The 20,818-nt window shown below is 36.9% G+C and overlaps 3 protein-coding genes and 2 pseudogenes across 8 annotated transcripts; 4 read left to right on the plus strand and 1 right to left on the minus strand.

The window, feature by feature from the left end:
• The first annotated feature begins 274 nt into the window (after window positions 1-274).
• Window positions 275-5,622, plus strand: LOC104777922 (DNA polymerase kappa). The gene is made up of 15 exons (XM_087506883.1): window positions 275-593; window positions 892-1,064; window positions 1,184-1,357; window positions 1,458-1,581; window positions 1,669-1,769; window positions 1,870-1,956; window positions 2,097-2,192; window positions 2,604-2,724; window positions 2,855-2,983; window positions 3,258-3,349; window positions 3,430-3,541; window positions 3,635-4,211; window positions 4,316-4,429; window positions 4,584-5,009; window positions 5,290-5,622. Exons 1-14 carry the CDS (start codon window positions 506-508, stop codon window positions 4,606-4,608), a joined length of 2,013 nt encoding a protein of 670 aa, XP_087363009.1. The 5' UTR covers window positions 275-505; the 3' UTR covers window positions 4,609-5,009; window positions 5,290-5,622.
• Window positions 5,623-12,534: 6,912 nt separating this feature from the next.
• On the plus strand, window positions 12,535-13,939 carry LOC147947755 (F-box protein At1g49990 pseudogene; annotated as a pseudogene).
• Window positions 13,940-14,215: 276 nt separating this feature from the next.
• Window positions 14,216-18,235, minus strand: LOC104777923 (uncharacterized). Of its 5 annotated transcripts, none has more exons than XR_015594507.1 (10): window positions 17,991-18,235; window positions 17,674-17,747; window positions 17,063-17,205; window positions 16,920-16,966; window positions 16,730-16,838; window positions 16,559-16,620; window positions 16,361-16,475; window positions 16,053-16,204; window positions 15,668-15,845; window positions 14,216-15,567 (listed from the first exon to the last, which is right to left on the minus strand). XR_015594507.1 is itself a non-coding variant. In XM_010502252.3 (8 exons), the coding sequence occupies exons 1-8, from the start codon at window positions 18,177-18,179 to the stop codon at window positions 16,059-16,061; spliced, it is 885 nt and encodes a 294-aa protein (XP_010500554.1). In that variant the 5' UTR covers window positions 18,180-18,235; the 3' UTR covers window positions 15,906-16,058. The 5 variants fall into 5 exon arrangements, 2 of the variants coding, with proteins under 2 accessions (XP_010500554.1, XP_087363010.1); XR_002037565.2 differs by having other exon boundaries at window positions 16,710-16,838; XR_015594508.1 differs by having other exon boundaries at window positions 17,063-17,200; window positions 17,991-18,216.
• Window positions 14,486-15,895, plus strand: LOC104777924 (F-box protein At1g49990 pseudogene; annotated as a pseudogene). Its single transcript, XR_015594506.1, has one exon. The product of XR_015594506.1 is annotated as an F-box protein At1g49990 pseudogene (transcript).
• Window positions 18,236-18,391: 156 nt separating the features above from the next.
• On the plus strand, window positions 18,392-20,764 carry LOC104777925 (tubulin alpha-6 chain). The gene is made up of 4 exons (XM_010502253.3): window positions 18,392-18,720; window positions 19,140-19,374; window positions 19,478-19,848; window positions 19,943-20,764. Exons 1-4 carry the CDS (start codon window positions 18,628-18,630, stop codon window positions 20,594-20,596), a joined length of 1,353 nt encoding a protein of 450 aa, XP_010500555.1. The 5' UTR covers window positions 18,392-18,627; the 3' UTR covers window positions 20,597-20,764.
• Window positions 20,765-20,818: the final 54 nt, after the last annotated feature.

Consider the following 20,818-nt stretch of genomic DNA (forward strand, 5'->3'; position numbering starts at 1 on the left):
AAAAGTTTTTAAAATAATTAAAATTGTGAATCCTTATATTTTTTTCAAAAATAAAGTAGATTTTTTGAACCGCTAACCAGCCGGATCAACCGGTTCACTGGATCGTAGGTTAATAGCGGGTTTTTTTTGGGTTTTACCGGATTTATTATTACCAGTTATTAACACTATACTCGAACCGGTAAAGTTTCCAGATTACGGATTAACCGGTCGGACTGGCCGATCTGGGCCGGACGTGAAAACATTGATTATATGCTAGTAGGGATCCTTTTGGAATATTTTAGACAAACTAAAATTTAAAGATATTATTAGAAAGCTGAAAATTGAGGCGTTCAATCGTAATAAAATCAATATTTCGGTTATTCAAATTAATAAAGTACCGGTTCGGGTCGGTTCGGATATGAATTGGGCGGGATTATTCCGATACACCTTCTGAATAAGAATATTCAGCGACCAGACTGTTTCAAGCTTCGTAGAGAAGGAAGAAGACTTATTAGGGAGGAGGAAGATGGATAATGGCGAATCATCATCATCCACCAACAATTCGTCGCGTCCATGGGAATCCTACAACACCGTCTTCACCAACGCCAAAGCCGGTTTGTTTCCCCCTCCCTATAGGGTTCTTCTTCTTCTTTCACTAATCTGTCGTCCTGAGTAGAATCACTCCTAAAAATCTGGAGAATTGATCAATTCGTGGGTCTTAGGGTTATATAATATAACTTTTATTCACTTGTCCTTAGAACATTTTTCTTCTGTTTTTTTTTTTTTTTTTTGGGGGGGGGGGGGGGGGGGTGGGGGTTCAGATGAGAAGATTCAATTGCTTTAATATTTTGCATCTTTAGTTAAATTGGTTGATGTTTTGAATGAAGTTTCTAAAACTCCTCAATGTGGTAGGAATGGAGGGAGTTGATAAGGAGAAAGTACAGAGGATTGTCTATGAAATGAGTAAAGGGTCTAAATATTTTCAGAATGAGGAACGTAAAGATGCTCTTATGAAACAAAAGATTGACCACATGCGTGATCGATGTGCAAAGCTCTCTTCTTCTGATTTATCTAATTATCAAAAGGTATGCAAAACCCATCTTTTTTTTGAGGAATAGTTGGCTATGATAGTGAATTACTGGTTTCTGTGATCTTTCATGTTTTGTGAGCCGTAAACTATATGTAAGGTTTTTACTATTTGAAGGTGGTTGATAGAAGGATCTTAGAGCTAGAAGCTACGCGTGACTTATCCAGGATTTGGCTGCATGTTGATATGGATGCTTTTTATGCTGCTGTTGAAACTTTGAGTGATCCTTCGCTCAAGGGAAAGCCTATGGCTGTTGGAGGCTTGTCCATGATCTCCACCGCTAATTATGAGGTATTTTTCTGTTGTTTTCAACTGGTGGATGATAAGTAGTTTGCTACAACTTATGCGTACGATTTTGTACTCATAGTAAAATTTCTACTATTTCTCTTAGGCTAGGAAGTTTGGTGTCCGTGCAGCAATGCCTGGCTTCATTGCTCGTAAATTGTGTCCAGATTTGATATTTGTTCCTGTTGATTTCACTAAGTATACTCACTACAGTGACTTAACAAGAAAGGGTTAGTTGTTCCTCTTTTGACATTTGTAGCTTTATTCTTGCTGTTCTTCTTTCTCTGCTCTTACTTGCATATATGTTTTTCATTTAGTTTTTGGGAACTATGATCCTAACTTCATTGCTGGAAGCTTGGATGAAGCCTACCTTGACATAACTGATGTTTGTCGAGAAAGAGGTCTTTCAGGTGCAGAAGTAAGTGTGAGCTCATGAGATGCATTCTAGTGTGATGGTGTATCTTTCTTTGAGAGAATGTTTGGCTTACGCTGCATACTTTATTTCTTCATTTGTTCAGATTGCAGAGGAGCTTAGATCTTCTGTTTATTCCGAGACTGGACTGACATGCAGTGCTGGAGTAGCGGCAAACCGCTTGCTAGCCAAGGTTCTCTTCATATGTGCATAACCTCCTATACTTCTTCCAAAATTTATCTTTTTTTCTTATTTTCCATGTTACATCTTCAGTGTGGTCTAAATTACTATTTACAAAAATTGTCTTCTTAATCTAGCGCTACTATATCTCAGGTTTGCTCAGACATTAACAAGCCTAATGGACAGTTTGTTCTACAAAATGACCGATCAACTGTCATGACATTCATATCTTCCCTTCCTGTGAGAAAGGTATTTGTTCCCGTATTGTTGGCTTAGCTGTCAAATCGTTGGAAGCTTTTTTTCTCTTCAAGTCTATAAAGATAAACTTCACTCCACTTATTTCCCAGATCCTTTAGTTTGCTACATAGAAGTCCTTTACGCTGGCGAGATTATATCCAATAGAAACTTTGAGTATTGGTTGTAGTAGAGATGCCATCCAGAACTTAGTTTCTGTTTGGTACAGGATAAAAAAAAACTCGCATTGTTTGTGACGACTGGGGGGGGGGGGGGGGGGGTTGGTTCTTTATGAGGTTCTAATATAATTAGTCTAGGTTTTTGAAAACTAAATTCGGTTAGAGTAGTTGAAATTTTTTGCTTGGAAAAGATACTGTGTTTCTATATCTATTAGTCTGATTAATTCAGTTGGAAATTGGTCAACAGATCGGTGGAATTGGTAAGGTTACTGAACATATTCTGAAGGATGCTTTGGGTATTAAAACATGTGAGGAGATGGTGCAGAAGGGATCTCTTCTCTATGCTCTGTTCTCTCAGTCTTCAGCAGGTTGTAGCATCTCCTGCTTCCTTTTTTTTACTGTTCCTTTCCAGCGAACAATATGTTTGTTTGTAGGCATTACTTATTAAGTCATGTTAACTTATCATTCTTTGTTGATTTGCTCGGCAAAATTTTGTAGACTTTTTTTTGTCGGTTGGACTGGGGCTTGGAGGAACAGACACCCCTCGGGTTAGGTCTCGTAAAAGTATTAGCAGTGAGAGGACATTTTCTGCGACAGGAGATGAAAGATTGGTATACTCAAAGCTGGGTGAGTAGATAGCGTATTCCTGTTTCTTTTTTCCTCTCATAAGACCTACATAACTCAGTAATCAAAGGCAAACCAATTATGAGTAATCTAGAGAAATTTAACAGAATAAAGGATTGCTTAACAAGACTACTTGAAATCAAAAGTATGTTTCTGGGGTAGTGACTAGTGAGCAATCTTACGTTAACCTGTTTGCGTTTACCGAATCTATATTTGGCGTAAAAGATTTGCTTTGACATAATTTCTATTGAATTGTGATCTCTTTTGTACTGGGCAGCTGAAATTGCAGAAATGCTATCTCAGGACATGAAAAAGGAGGGTCTAACAGCAAGGACATTGACACTCAAACTAAAAACTGCCTCCTTTGAGGTAGTCGTCTAAAATTTATATTATTTCTCCTATTTGAAATCTATCTTTGTGCTGAAAGCGTGTCAATTTGCTATCCTCAGATCAGGAGCAGAGCTGTTACCCTGCAGAGGTACACATGTTCAAGCGATGATATACTAAATCATGCTACAAAGCTGTTGAAGGCGGAACTTCCTGTTTCCGTAAGGTTGATAGGTGTGGCTCTATTGTGTGGGTTGTTCTAGAAACATAATATTAAATGTACTAGCCTATATACTAAATTCTAGAATTCGGTCTGCGTATATGCAGGGTTGCGCATGTCTCAGTTCCTTGACGAAATCCGCAATTCTGATCCTTCACAAGGAACTATTACAAAGTTCATCGTTCAAAAGGATTCCTCAAGGCAAGATCTGGATGATAATGAGTCATTTGACATAGATGCTAGTAACAACGAGGGTGGGAGTTTATCCTTTGGTTCCCATGAGACAAGCTATGCCCATCTGAAGGATGTTGTCGAGTATGAAGAACGATCCCATATAGATTCCGAAGAGGTAATTGCAAATCAAGAATGTATGGAAAAAGAAGAAAGGAGGCAGGTATTGGAAGGAGATGCTCTTCTCATAAAACACAAGGAGTGCAAACCAGATACGAGTCGGAGTCACTCAATGAATGCTAATCCTAATGCACAAAACACCGAAGCAGTTTCATTATTTCCCCAAACGGAGCCGTTATATTGGGTTGATGGCTACAAATGCATCTTGTGTGGTATAGAGTTACCACCATCTTTTGTTGAGGAACGACAAGAACACTCTGATTTTCATCTCGCTCAGAGACTTCAAAACGAAGAATCTGGCTCTAGTTCTTCCACAACACCTTCAAAACGAAGGTCAGTTCACAGTAACATTTTGAAGCCGACTCCATTAGTTTTTTGTCCTCACAAGTCTCTTGCTTAATCCCCCACTGAACCTTTCATAACCAAACCCTTATCAGGATTCTCGGAAAGGAAAAGGTAAATTCCAAGCCAAAGAAGCAGAAACCAGATCAAAAGGACAGTAGCAAATACATCCCAATACACACATTCTTCACAAAGAGCAATCAAAACTCGTAAGCCTTGTTCATGTTGTTCATAGTTGAGCTTTCCTTGTTAGTAAAAGTGTTCCCTTTTAGAAATGTTCGACTCTCTGAGTGAACGCCACGTGTCGTCTTTGTTACCTATATTATCCCCATCATTGGTATTTATCATCTGAACCTCATTCAGGAGCAACGAAACACAGAAGAAATGAAGATGGCTCTGAGCCCACCGAAACTTAATCTCTCACCGTACAATTCCCTAGGGGATCCCAAATCCATACCGTCGATGTCAGAGATCCTGACGTCATCAAGAGCTCGAAAGCTAGACTTAAAGATCCAGACTTTAGGACCGTTTTTCAGAGTGACGGGGAAGAACGCAGACACAGGCGGTGAGGTGGGAAGAGCAGAGGGAGTGGTGCGTCCATGGTTCGGACGCGGCTTGGTTCTGCATTTGGACACGATAAGACTGACGAAAGAGACGTTGGCTATGGATAAGTCTGTTCTTGGAGTTGGTTTATATGTCGGAGCTGTAGCTATTCGCCATGGTTACGACTGTGGTTGCAGCACTGCTCAGCTTCTCGCTATCTACGACTCCGATCTCTACCATTCCAAGGTCTCTCTCTCTCTACTCGTTCAATCAAAATTGAAATTGAGAATTTGGTTTGGTTATACCGAACCAAATCTAAGATGGAACCTTTCAATTCGGTTCCATTGTCAATTTGGTTTCTGTGGGTTAAGGGGTTTTACATTAAACTCGGTTCTGGTTGTATATTCCCTAGTGTCAACATACCCGGTTGGTTGTTTGATGGAACTAAACCCGAATTGATTTGGATTTCCATTCGGTTTAACTTATACCTAAATACTGAACCGAGCCGAATATTTCATTGTATCAGCTGGTTAGGTTTTACAGAAGAATTGGGTTCGAAGAGGTGAAAGAAGTGAGCGGGTCAGCGATGGGAGACATGGCTGACATGTTAGTGTGGGGTGGAGTTGGCACTCGCATGGATGCTAATATCCATCGTCTCCTTGTGAAATGGTCAAAAGTTTTCCTCAAATCACATTCTTAAATTATTTGTACATGTTTGTGCCTACACCATACGAATATCACCATATAAATTCTGACCAAAAATTTATATTTATATTCTATAAAGTCCAAGAAATCATATGTAATAAATAAATGTATATATGATGCAAATGCAAAATTAATAGTAATAGACAATGCAAAATTAAGAGCAATGCAAAATTAATACTAGACAATGCGAATAAATGTATATTATCACTCCTTTTGCAGGATATAAATGCAAAATCTATAATGTCTTCAAATCTATAAATGCAAAGAAATTTATATATTTATTTGAAAATATGTAAATAAAGTGAGAAGATATGTTTCATAATTTTTATTTTTTAACGGCTTCTTTATTACTGAAACTTAGTTGTTATTACATCTTAGAGGTTGCATAAGAAAAGAGGGAATACAGGAATAAACATTATACGAAATATTATCTGGTAAAGCTTGTTTTGCTAATAAATCCGCTGGTCGATTGTTTTCCCTTGGTGTCCAAATGAACTCAACTTCTTCAAATCTTGTTTTTCAATAGTTGATTTCCGTTGTCCAGTTGTAGCACTCGAAGTTAAGTGTTTTGCCATTGAAAATCTCTGAAATGCATTTGCAATCTCCGTCAAAAAATACTTTTCGTAAACCTTTACACCAATTGTGTTGCATTCATATGTTTCATAATTGGGTGATTTACTCAGTGTTATCCAAATTAGGTAATATTACCAGAATCCAAAAAATAAGATTTTATTACTAGAATATTTCAGATATTTTCAAAATACCCAGCGTGCCGTTGTTTTATGTTACCGGAAAAAACGTTATTACAAAAATGCCATTGCCACGTCAGACCCTACGTCAGAAATCGCTGACATGTAATCATAACTCAGCCGTAACGCGTTACAGATAAATGTTGCGGATGAGTTATGGAAAAAAACATTTGAGTAAGAGCGGACGGTTGAGTTATAGCATAACTTAACCAAGCGTTACGGTTGACTTATTAAAATCTGGTTGAGTTATGCTATAACTCAACCGTCCTTACGGTTGACTTATTAAAATCTGGTTGGGTTACGCTATAACTCAATCGTCCTTACGGCTGACTTATTAAAATCTGGTTGAGTTATGCTATAACTCAACCGTCCTTACGGCTGAATTTTCACCCAATGGTTGAGTTGTCAAAATTTTGGCTGAGTTATCATTACGACACGGCTGACTTATGAGCAACTGTTACGGTTGAGTTATCGTACAACTCAACCGTAATAGGCTGACTTATCGTACAGCTCAGTCGTGATAGGCTGACTTATCATACAACTCAACCATTTGACGGTTGACTTATTAACAAAAAATTAATTACTAGAATGTTATTCAGTTACGGCTGACTTATTAAACGATACGGCTGAATTTGGCAGCAATTTTTTTGCTTTTTAATTACTGTAATGTTTTTTTAATTACTGTAATATTTTTCATATTGTGGCTGAGTTTTATATAGGCTGAGTTATTAATTGTTTGATGGCTCACTTGCCACGTCAGACGCAACATCCATGTCAGCATTCCATGTCATCTTTTTTTTTTCTCCAGAAATACGAAACGTCGTTCGACTCTTGTTCTTATACTTCTTCTTCACTTTTCTTCTTCACGTAGTTCTTTCTACTTCTTCTTCACATTGTTCTTCACCTTGTTCTTTCTAGTTCTTCTTCACATTGTTCTTCACCTTGTTCTTCTACTTCTTCTTCACCTTGTTCTTCATTTTTCTTTCATGGATCCAGTTCCGGTTCTAGTTGTTTCCAGTAATTGGGTAAAGACACAGAGATATGTATTTAACATCGACGATAGAGGTTGTATATTTGTGCAGATAGATGGAGGCACAACACACGACAAACTTGTGAAGCTTGTTCTTGAAGACTACGGATTGGACGCATTTAGCCATGAGCTAAAGCTGAGCTACATGTTATCGAACAAGGCACTGAAACTAATAGCGCATGATACTCCACCAGATTTTGTCTCCAATGATCGACAATTGCAATATTTTTTGGGGCTATGGAAAACCGATCAGCTACGTCTCTGTGTAGAGTTTTCGGCGAAAGAGTCTACAGAAACTAGTGGAGTCGACGAGACCTTTCGTCTTCCCGTAAATATTATAACTCAGCCATAAAGTCATATATATCAGCCATTTACTTTCATATTGTTTCTCGTGATAACTCAGCCATAAAACACAATAACTCAGCCGTAAAATGAATCGACGAGACATTTTGTTTTCCTGTAAATATTATAACTCAGCCGTCAAGTCATATATATCATTCATTTACTTTCAAATTGTTTCTTGTGATAACTCAGCCATAACTCATTATAACTCAACCATCACATGATCTTTCGTTTTTCCGTAAATATTATAACTCAGCCGTAAAGTCATATATATAATCCATTTACTTTCACATTGTTACTTGTGATAACTCAACCATAACTCACTCTAACTCAGCTTTCAGATTGTTACTTGTGATAACTCAGCCATAACTCACTCTAACTCAGCCGTCACATGACCTTTCGTTTTTCCGTAATGATTATAACTAAGTTGTAAAGCGATATTTTGGCGGGAAACCATCAGTTAACCTAATAATAGACATATTTCCATTCTAAATTTAAATTTTGAGTTATAATAATTTTAATATTCAATTGTTGGAGAAATATTTTTAGAAAAATAAAATTCTAAATTCGAATAATAATTATTTAATTATTTGCAATAATATCTTGTGATAAAAAGCTCACTTTATGAATTTATTATGCGTGTGGATTTGAGCAGGCACATAATTAGTGATTTTTCGCGCTTCCCTAACAACACTTTTTGTGACATCGAGAGACGTTTTAATACTTATTAGGAATCTGACAGAACAAAAGACCCAGGAAAGAAAGAAGAATATGTTTTCATATTATTGAGAAGACCCTAAACGATAACTCAGCCATAACTTTACTATAACTCAGCCAACCCTCAAATTAGAATGACTAAATAACCGACCAAACCGAACCGAACCAGAAACTATTTTTTCCATTATTTTTCGGTTAATTACGGTTATATTCGGCTTGCTATTGGTTATATTAAGTTAATCTACCTAATTTGGATAACATTTGGGTTATCTATGGTTATATATTCATCTAACTGACCCATAACCGGAAATAACCGAAAAGCAATTTCAAAAATTTTTAAATTTTCAAATGGTTATCATATTAGTGTATCCAAATTACCACCTTAAACCAAACACAATATAACCAAAACCAAACTGTTATATTAAAACCCATAATGTTGGAAATATGAACCCTACACCTCAAACCCTAACCCTAACCCCTAAATGTCATGTTTTGAATGTTTTACACATTTTGATTAGACTGTGTAAAAATCATTCTTTTTCTATAATTATTACTTTTTATTGCTTATAATGATTGTAATATTCATTTTTTCATTCTATATTTTATTTTTGAGTTATAATAATTCTAATTTACACATATTTCATAAGTCAGCCGTTTATGTCGATAACTCAGCCATATCAGTCAATTGTTTGAGAAATACTTTTATTAAAATAAAAAAATTTAAAAATTCAAATTCAAATTTTGAATTCTTTTTAAATTAAAAATCGCTAAAATCTCATTTATTACGCGTGTGGTTCTTAACAATAAACATAATTATTGTTTGGTCTCCCCAACAACACTTTTTGTATTCTCGAGGGAGTATATAATAAATTAATATATATGTTGCATAACTCAGCCATAACTTTACCATAACTCAGCCAACCCTCAAATTAGAATTACTAAATAACCGACCAAACCGAACTGAACCGGAAACTATTTTTTTTCATTATTTTCGGTTAATTACGGTTATATTCGGCTTGCTATCGGTTATATTAAGTTAATCTATCTAATTTGGATAACATTTGGGTTATTTATGGTTATATATTCATCTAACCGACCCATAACCGGAAATAACCGAAAAGTAATTTCAAAAATTTTTAAATTTTCAAATGGTTATCATATTAGTGTATCTAAATTACCACCTTAAACCAAACACAATATAACCAAAACCAAACTGTTATATTAAAACCCATAATGTTGGAAATATGAACCCTACACCTCAAACCCTAACCCTAACCCCTAAATGTCATGTTTTGAATGTTTTACACATTTTGATTAGACTATGTAAAAATCATTCTTTTTCTATAATTATTACTTTTTATTGCTTATAATGATTGTAATATTCATTTTTTCATTCTATATTTTATTTTTGAGTTATAATAATTCTAATTTACACATATTTCATAAGTCAGCCGTTTATGTCGATAACTCAGCCATATCAGTCAATTGTTTGAGAAATACTTTTATTAAAATAAAAAATTTTAAAAATTCAAATTTTGAATTCTTTTTAAATTAAAAATCGCTAAAATCTCATTTATTACGCGTGTGGTTCTTAACAATAAACATAATTATTGTTTGCGTCTCCCCAACAACACTTTTTGTATTCTCGAGAGGGTATATAATAAATTAATATATCTGTTGCATAACTCAGCCATAACTTTACCATAACTCAGCCAACCCTCAAATTAGAATTACTAAGTAACCGATCAAACCGAACCGAACCGAAAACTATTTTTTCCATTATTTTCGGTTAATTACGGTTATATTCGGCTTGCTATCGGTTATATTAAGTTAATCTATCTAATTTGGATAACATTTGGGTTATTTATGGTTATATATTCATCTAACCGACCCATAACCGGAAATAACCGAAAAGTAATTTCAAAAATTTTTAAATTTTCAAATGGTTATCATATTAGTGTATCTAAATTACCACCTTAAACCAAATACAATATAACCAAAACCAAACTGTTATATTAAAACCCATAATGTTGGAAATATGAACCCTACACCTCAAACCCTAACCCTAACCCCTAAATGTCATGTTTTGAATGTTTTACACATTTTGATTAGACTGTGTTAAAATCAATCTTTTTCTATAATTATTACTTTTTATTGCTTATAATGATTATAATGATTGTAATATTCATTTTTTCATTCTATATTTTATTTTTGAGTTATAATAATTCTAATTTACACATATTTCATACGTCAGCCGTTTATGTCGATAACTCAGCCATATCAGTCAATTGTTTGAGAAATACTTTTATTAAAAAAAACAAAATTTCAAATTTCAAATTCAAATTTTGAATTCGTTTTAAATAAAAAATCGCTAAAATCTCATTTATTACGCGCGTGGTTCTTAACAATAAACATAATTATTGTTTGCGTCTCCCCAACAACACTTTTTGTATTCTCGAGAGAGTATATAATAAATTAATATATTTGTTGCATAACTCAGCCATAACTTTACCATAACTCAGCCAACCCTCAAATTAGAATTACTAAATAACCGATCAAACCGAACCGAACCGGAAACTATTTTTTTCCATTATTTTCGGTTAATTACGGTTATATTCAGCTTGCTATCGGTTATATTAAGTTAATCTATCTAATTTGGATAACATTTGGGTTATTTATGGTTATATATTCATCTAACCGACCCATAACCGGAAATAACCGAAAAGTAATTTCAAAAAATTTTAAATTTTCAAATGGTTATCATATTAGTGTATCCAAATTACCACCTTAAACCAAACACAATATAACCAAAACCAAACCGTTATATTAAAACCCATAATGTTGGAAATATGAACCCTACACCTCAAACCCTAACCCTAACCCTAACCCCTAAATATCTTGTTTTGAATGTTTTACACAAAATGATCAGAATGTGTAAAAATCAATCTTTGTCTATAATTATTACTTTTTATAGCTTATAATGATTGTAATATTCATTTTTCCATTCTATATTTTAATTTTGAGTTATAATAATTCTAATTTACACATATTTTATGTATATATAGATATAAAATGTTAAAGTTGTGATTGTTTACCGGAGTTGTAGCGAGTCTAGTGGTTTGTGGCTTAATGGAAACATTGTAAACCAGGGTTCGACTCTAGGCAGTGGGTTTTTTTGATTATTTTCTTAGAATTACACTCAACTAAAAATGAAATGTCGCATATACCCCTGTCTTCTTCCCTGGGTCTGCGACCTATAACCCTAATCAGCGCCGTTTTTTGTTTTTTTCTTTTTCTTTGCGGTTTTTGTTTGTTTTCTTGTAGATTTTGTCCCTGCATCATAGATCTATAAAGAAACACATATTTCCAACTTCAAAAACTTGAAAAATTGAATTATTTTAAAATTTCCGATTTTTTTGCCGTATAGAATGAAATCGCGGTGGTTGCCCTCCGCCAAGCTTATAATCGGCGATTAAACGGCCTCGGCGGCCGCGTTTTTGAACAGGATTATGACATAGAAATAGTAGATCCCCACATTTAACATCATATTTTAGTGAAAAATCAATCAAAATCGAGTTTTTTTTTCCCGATTTATCTTTCGATTATCGCGGCGGTGCTCACTGTCTAGCGATTCCACGCTGTATAATCGGTCAAATCGGCCGATTTTTAAAACAGGGGTTAAAACTGTTCACTTTCCTACTCATTGACATAAACAAAGAACTGTCGATTTTGGGTAAAAGACTGACTAGTGACATGAAAAATCGAAAATGATGTGTATTTTAATTTTCTGATGTGTATTTTAATTTGCTGATGTGTATTTTTTTTAATTTTTTTTATTCAAAAACTAAGAACTAAACTCAAAGAGTAAATTGTAATTACACAGAGGACACTAAACATTTGAGTAATTTTTTGGGTTTAATAACATTTGAGTAATAAACAACTTTTGGATAACATTTGAGTAATTGTTTCTTCATAATTTTATTTAAGAAAATAGTATTGTTTAGTGACATTAGTATATCTAATTAAAATGTATAGATAATTATATCTAATTATTGATATATATCTTTAAAACAGCAAAAACAGAAATAAGTAAAAGCCAAATGTGGAATCTGTTTGATTTAAAAGCAGGGCTGGTCCAACAATCTATATATAATAACCTCACTATATATGACTCAAATTAATCCAAGCCATTACTAATTCCATATTTTGTTGTCCATCTTCAGACTTGTACGAGCTTTAGCAAAATCCCAATGGAGACCGAAGTAAGAACAATCCCAGATGCCATATTGGTGGAGATATTCGTGATGTTCCCATTGAGAAGCATAGCGGGATTCAAACTGGTGTGCAAAAGCTGGAATCGTCCTACTTCCACCTCGTCTTCAATTCTTTGCATCGGAACTCCTCTTCGTCATGGTCGATCATGTTACCAAATATTCATCCCATTACAGAAGCCATAAGCTTTCATGGATGCATGAAATGGAATCTTACCAAACCCCTAGCTTCTTATATCACACATCCGAATCTCCCTACCACCACTAAATACTTCTACGTTGCTTCTTCCAACGGGTTGAGTTGGATTGACGTCACTGAGAGCACGACTCGCAGTTATAAATCCTTCGTTGGTAATCCAGTTTTACAAAAATGGGTTGAAATACCTCCGCCTCCATGTCCATGTGCCGCAACGGGTTTGGTAACGAGTGCGGACGAGGCCGGCATCGTTTCAAGCTTCAAAGTCGTTAGGACTTGTCAAAATGTTGAAGCTAGAGACCGGAGGATGTATGTACGGAGAGTGTATGTATATTTGTCCGAGACAGGGTTATGGACTTTGAAGAGACTTTTAAACTCTCGTCCCGTTAACCCCTCTCCCGTGAATCTCAACGGGACGCTTTACATGTGGGAACGAAGAGTTAGTTCTACTAAACATGAGGTCATTGTATCTTTTGACTTCTATGGCCCTGAAGATGATGATCAATGTCAAGTTATACCTCTCCCTGACCCTAGTGAATTTAACCAAAATGGTAAGAGGTGCTTGACTACTTCAGGAGGAGATGTTATCTACAGTGTACTACGATGTCAAAAATTGAAGCTTTGGAGGATGATCAATGACAACTCCGAGAACGGGTGGTGGCAACTTTCACGTGAAATCATCATGCCCTGGTCTTTTTCGTTTTGTATTCCTATTGCGATGAATCCATTTGATACTGATATCGTCTACCTATGGTGTAAAAGAGATCATTGTTTGGTAACGGGTAACTTGCGGACACAAGAGTTTATTGTTCATCAAGGATCAGAGAAGTGGACTAGTAGTGAAGGCTGTTGTTGCATAAACACCTGTGATTGTACTGGGTATATGGAAGCTACTCACGATGTATATCCCAATTTGTGCTTCCACAGTGGATGGACTCGGTGCCCCGTCCACCAAATTGATTGTCCTTTTCTTAGGGAGTTGCTAACTTTTCAAATTTCAATTGCTTATTGCAAAAGCTTGTTCGTTTTTTTTAAAATATGTATTTTGCATTTATAATCATGACATAATCGCTACCTCACTATCAGTATAAGGTCATCTCCAATGCAAATAGACTCTCATGGTCGCTCAACATTAATTTAGATATAAAATTTGGTTGTGTTTTTATTTATTTTTTCAACCATCCACCGCCTAAAGCTTTGAATGGTTCACAAATGATTTTTAGATTTAATTTTTCCAAAAATCTGTTTTAACCATTCAAGATTACTAGTGTGATTCTATGTGATTCAAAATTACTAGTGTCATTTAAAATGGGTGGTTATATAAGAGTCATATAAGACAATATGATTCAAAATTATCTAAAAATATGATTGATTCTAATGTCTCTCATTTGGTTAGAATATGTTTGTTTTGTTTCTTTGTACTTCTTGTGAATTCTGAGTGGTTATATTAAAAAGCCAACAAAAATAAAAAACTCACTATCAATACATTATCGTCTTATGACTCTTATATAGCCACCCATTTTAAACTGTTTGGTCTATTTTTTTTGTTCCCTTCTCGTTCACTAAAAAAAAAAAGAATTGCTTGATTCATGATGAGTTCATCAAGTTGATAAATGAAACAGCTGTTTACGTCAAACCATGTCCAAAAAAGAAAGGAAAAAGACAGAAACAGAGAGAGTGACCAATGATACTTTAATATCTTTCCGACGAGAATGGAAACTGGAAGAAGAACAATCCCTGAGGCGTTACTGGTTGAGATACTTGCAAGATTACCGGTGAGAAGCCTCGCAAGATTCAAATCAGTCTGCAAAAGATGGAAATCTGTTATAGAATCGGACTACTTCCGCCGTCTCTTTGTCTCCCTGCACCGACACTCCTCTTCCTCATGGTCTCTCATGTTCAGAACCGAGTATGGTCGTCACATCACACAACCCATAGGCTTCCACGGATGCAAAACATGGGATCTTCCAAAATCACTTGTTTCTTATATCATGCCTTTCCAACGCTATCCGAATCAACCTACGTCTGAATACTACTTTAAAGCTTCTTCAAACGGATTGATCTGGATCGATGTCTTTCTTTCCCGTAATCAGAACATGGTTTACAGTTATAAATCCTTCGTTGGTAATCCAGTTTTAGAGCAATGGGTTGAGATACCTCCAGCTCCTGATCCATGGGGTAAAAGTAAAATCCCTTGGTATCAGAATCCATTCTCTGCCGTCGGTATGGTGACCCGTGTTGAGCACGGCATCGTTTGCAGCTTCAAAATGGTTAGGACGATCCAAATGGAAATGATTGATCGTAAAGTTGAAGGAATGTATCTATGGAGAGTTTGTGTATAGTCGTCTGAGTCAGGTTTATGGACCATCAACAAACTTTTCTCCACCCGAGCCGTCGGCAACTATGGTTTTGATTCTCTCACCGGGGTTCTTTATATGTGGGATAGGTTTATGTTTTCTAATGGACCTGGTGTCCTTATAGCTCATGACTTTTATGGCCCTGAAGCTGATGATCAATGTCAGATTATACCTCTCCCTGGCGTGGATAACAAAAAAGCTCGGAGATGCTTGACTACTTCAGGAGAAGATGTTATCTTCATCGAAGCTATATATCGGAGATTGAGTGTATGGAGGCTGAATAACGAAGATATCAGTGAAAGGTGGCAGCTGATTTGGGAAATCAACATGCCGTCTGTTGTATCTGACGTCAACTGTTTCCCCCTGGCAATGAATCCGTTTGATTCTGGTATCGTCTATCTGTGGTTACGTCAAGACCGTTGTTTGGCATCTGGTAACTTGCGGACAGAAGAGTATATTGTTCATCAAGAATCAGATGATTGGAATAGTAGTGAAGGTGATTGTTGTCGCATAAACAATTCAGATACTGCGGGGTACCTGGAAGAGTTTTGCAATGGAGTCGTTATGTTATCCCAGTTTGTGCTCCCACATTGGATGGACTCCGTACTCCAACCGCCAACTTGATTATCCTTCTTAGGGGATTGGTAACTTTTCAATTTGACGAAAAAAAAGCTTTTTCTTCGGTGTTTATGTATTCAGCATGCAGTAGCATGAGCTGTGCAACGAACGTATTAGTAATCAATTTTTTTGGCAGTGCTTTAATAATCATAGTGTATGGAAACAAATATATCAGATCTCGAAATCGAACATCTCTTGGCTATAATATTCAACAATCCTTTATGTTTCTATCAATCAAATCCAGTGACATTAACCAACAAAAATCTCAGAACACAAAGCAAGGCAACAAAAACTAAAGCCTAACCAGCTTTTAGACCGTCTCTTGAGAGTCAGACCACATCACTAGAGTTGCAAGAAGAGCAATGGCTGCGGTCTCAACTCGCAACCGGTGTGGCCCTAGTCCAACCGCTGTGCCGCCTGCTTCCAACATCATCTCCACCTCTTTCTTCGTGAAGTCTGCGCCAATTTCATTGTTGACGTTAGATTGTACCAGTCAACCAGACTTGTGTAGCTACCGTTCATTTTGTGTCTAACCAGTAATTTTTTTAAAAAATGATAGCTTCTGCAGAAGACAATCACATCAGAAAATGTATTGATGAAAGGGTTTCTTACCGCCTTCTGGTCCAACGATTAACACTCCACTGGTTTTTTTTGGTGACGAGTTTACTGCATTAAGGAGAGGTGTAGCTTCGGCTGTAGCAACCAAACATAACTTCGACTTGGAAATCTAGAAAACACCAAAAGGTATTATGTCAAGTTTAAAAACCAAGAATCTTAGAGTGTGTGTTTTACAGAGATGTTGAAACATACATGATTCAAGAGGGTATCAAACTTGATTGGAGGGTTCAGTACCATCTGAGGTAGCCTTTGGCCTGTGAGAGTAAAAGATAAGGCAAATAGTTTGTGATCATACCAAGGTAAAACAGGAATAAGATTAATTAATCAAATGTTAGTATGTTACCTGATATTATTGTTACTTACATTGCTTAGCCGCAGCAAAACTAACGCGTTCTAATCTGTCAACCCGGTTTTCGGAGATTATGGAAGATTTTTCTGTTAAAAGTGGGGTGACACTACTCGCTCCAAGTTCCTGATATAAGCATATACACATATTCAGTGGCAGGGTATTCATAGGTGACTTAGAACAGACATACTAGAAGTAAATACTTACTGTACATTTCTCAATTAGCCAATCTGCTCGACCACCCTTCAGAGTGCCTAAAACCCACATATATAAAGATATAATGAGACGAGCTATGCAAAGAATAAATAATCTGGCTATATCGTAACATTACGAGCAGTCCCATCTCATACCAAAAGCTGCAAACACCTGCCACTGCATGCCCTGAGGAAGAATCACCTTCTGATCTTCTTGTGCGATAAAATCAACTCCAGTTTTGTCTAAGCTTTTTATACAAACTTCTACCAAAGCTCCTTTGCCATTAAAGAGCTCTACCCTTGCATAGCAAAAGGGTAAAAGTAATTACTTACATTTACTGAATTCTAATGGTAATTGGTAAGTGATCTTAAAGCAAAGAATATGTTACCCTAATCTTATCTAAGAGTTATTTTGATAATATCATATAAATAACCACTGGATTCATCATGTCAAAGATACATAAAAAGGTTACTAAGACCTTACTAAAAGGATGGCTCTTTGGTTTACCACTGAATTCATCATCATGCATAAAATGAAATGGTCACTAAGATCTTTCTAAAAGGATCACTCTTTGGTTTCCTATCCATATACATACATACACACACAGATTAGACGGAAGCAAACTTCTAGCTACAGCCTACATGGATGCAAGCAAACAAAATATGAACAAAATAAAGAGTTTGAGGCAAGAACTCAATTTTTTTAAAGGGCTTTCATGAATGCAACACTGCGAAATACCAGTAACGTATTTGAATGTAGTTAGTACCTGTCCTCTTGTTTCAGTCTTAGAACTTTAGCCATATGCCAAAACTCAGAGCCTTGAACACGAACACTTCCACCCTATAATACAAAAAAGAGAAGCTTAATATCACCAATTCACGCAAAATAAGTGACAAGAATATATAATAACCAATACGATGGTACCAAAATCATCTCAACTACAAACCATCATCTGATAGAAGTAAGGGAATTAGCAGAAATTTTTCTCAAATGCTCTGTGATTAATTACTCTAGCTATGATTATGATTGAGTTCTCCACAGATTCAAATGGAGCAACAAGAACATGAGAGAGAGTGAGTATACCTTGCAAGACGGAAGATCATCGGAGAAGAACCGAGGAAGGCCACCGCGAGATTGATTCCGGAGGTCCAAATCCGAAGGAGGAGACGAAGATACAGAAGCAAACGTCCTGAAGCTGGAAGGTGGAAGCCATGAACGAACGAGACTCGGCAAAGCGGAAAACAGTGGCCGTGCAGCCGCCAGGGCTCTCATTATTATTCAATCAAAAGATTCCGAAATTTTTGTTCCTCTTTCGAAGATTTTGGTTCAGTCCTTATCATTTCGGTTTAGTTTAGATATCGGTCTGATCTGGTTCAATTCCAATTAAATTTCCGGTTGAATTCCGCGCAATTCAAGGGATTTTGTTATTTCAAAAATACAAAAGAAACGGTCATAAAAGCTAGCAAAATTCAAAATTAGAAAATACGCAGATCACGATGATACCAACAGCTCAATTATATCATTACACGTGTCATATACGTGACGTTACATACAGATGGATACTTTCCGCCTATAAAATGTACACAGCATTCGTAAAACCTAGATCCAGTTTTGTTTTTGTTTTGAAAAGCATCTAAAGAAGAGCGTCTTCATAAACGCCCTTCGTCTTCTTCATCATCTGTAATTCTAGTTTCTAAATCTTTTCTTCCGCGAAACGAAAATGAGAGAGTGCATCTCGATCCACATTGGTCAGGCTGGTATCCAGGTCGGTAACGCTTGCTGGGAGCTTTACTGCCTTGAACATGGCATTCAGGTTCGTCTCTTCTCCTCTTCCTCAACCTTTATTCCGTTTAGGTTCTGAGTTTTCTCGTGGTTTGAATCTCAGATCTGAGATATTTGGTGCTGAGTTTTTCGGATTTATGATTAAAATGGCAGATCTATAGTCCCTAGCTGTTTAGATCTGTATTTGATTTCGATCTCTTTGGAAATTTAGGGTATCATTGATGCGAGGTCCGTTTATTATTTCGAAAATTATTCGATGAACGAGAACCTCTTTAGCTCTGTGTTTGATTTCGACGTATTGCTATATTGCTTTGGTTGAATCGATACCCGGTTCTTTTGTTTTCAATATGTGATTTCGGTTTGATTTTCTCTTTTCATCGTTGCTTCTATTCTCGGATTTTTTTTTTTTCTGTGTATTTGATGTGGTGTTTTTGTATCTGGATTTTACAGCCTGATGGCCAGATGCCGGGTGACAAGACTGTTGGCGGAGGTGACGATGCTTTCAACACCTTCTTCAGTGAAACCGGTGCAGGGAAGCACGTCCCACGTGCTGTCTTTGTTGATCTTGAGCCAACTGTGATCGATGAGGTCAGGACTGGTACTTACCGTCAGCTTTTCCACCCTGAGCAACTCATCAGCGGTAAAGAAGACGCAGCTAACAACTTCGCCCGTGGTCATTACACCAGTAAGATACTCTTCCCTTTTCTAATTTCTCCTTCCATCATCTATATTTTGTTGATTCTATTGTGTATTAAACCAACTGATTTGGTTTTGAAATCTTATTTCAGTTGGGAAAGAGATTGTTGATCTGTGCTTGGACCGTATCAGAAAGCTCGCTGATAACTGTACTGGTCTCCAAGGATTCCTTGTCTTCAACGCTGTTGGTGGTGGGACTGGATCTGGTCTTGGATCTCTCCTCCTTGAGAGACTTTCTGTTGACTATGGCAAAAAGTCCAAGTTGGGTTTCACAGTTTACCCATCTCCTCAGGTCTCTACCTCTGTTGTTGAGCCTTACAACAGTGTCCTCTCCACTCACTCGCTCTTGGAACACACTGATGTCTCTATCCTTCTCGACAATGAAGCTATCTACGACATTTGCAGGCGTTCCTTGAGCATTGAGAGACCAACCTACACCAACCTCAACCGTCTTGTCTCTCAGGTATAGAACCAGGCAGCTTCAAATAACTCTTTTAAACACTAATCTTGCTGTTCTTTTGTTTCTAATTGTGTACTCTCTTTATTTGGTTTCTCAGGTTATCTCTTCCTTGACTGCTTCTCTGAGGTTTGATGGTGCTTTGAACGTTGATGTCACTGAATTCCAAACCAACTTGGTCCCATACCCAAGAATCCACTTCATGCTTTCCTCCTACGCACCAGTCATCTCTGCAGAGAAAGCCTTCCACGAGCAACTCTCAGTTGCTGAGATCACAAACAGTGCTTTTGAGCCGGCTTCCATGATGGCCAAGTGTGACCCACGTCACGGAAAGTACATGGCTTGCTGTTTGATGTACCGTGGTGATGTTGTCCCCAAGGACGTGAACGCAGCGGTTGGCACCATCAAGACCAAGCGCACGATCCAGTTTGTGGATTGGTGTCCTACTGGATTCAAGTGTGGTATCAACTACCAGCCACCAACTGTTGTCCCAGGAGGTGATCTTGCTAAAGTGCAGAGAGCGGTCTGTATGATCTCCAACTCCACGAGTGTTGCAGAGGTGTTCTCCCGTATTGATCACAAGTTTGATCTTATGTACGCAAAACGTGCTTTCGTTCACTGGTATGTGGGTGAGGGTATGGAAGAAGGAGAATTCTCTGAGGCTCGTGAAGATCTTGCTGCGTTGGAGAAGGATTATGAAGAGGTCGGTGCTGAAGGTGGTGACGATGAGGATGATGAAGGAGAGGAGTACTAAGAAGCGTGTTTCCATAAAACTTGGATTTTGTGTTGGTTTTTCTATTATTTCGTGTTGTGGTTTGGGCTCGAAACTCTTACGAGTCCTTAGTTGTGTGTTTCTCGGAAACTTGATGCATTAAAACTACATTTCTGTCTCTTGCTTGTGAAAATAGCCGTTTTATCTCAATTATCTAGTTCCTTTGTGTGTTGTTGACTCGTCTCTCTGCTCTGCTTCTCTATG

The sequence above is a fragment of the Camelina sativa genome, chromosome 3, assembly GCF_030686135.1.
Source record: "Camelina sativa cultivar CO46 ecotype springtype chromosome 3, ASM3068613v1".
NCBI classification, from domain to species: domain Eukaryota; kingdom Viridiplantae; phylum Streptophyta; class Magnoliopsida; order Brassicales; family Brassicaceae; genus Camelina; species Camelina sativa.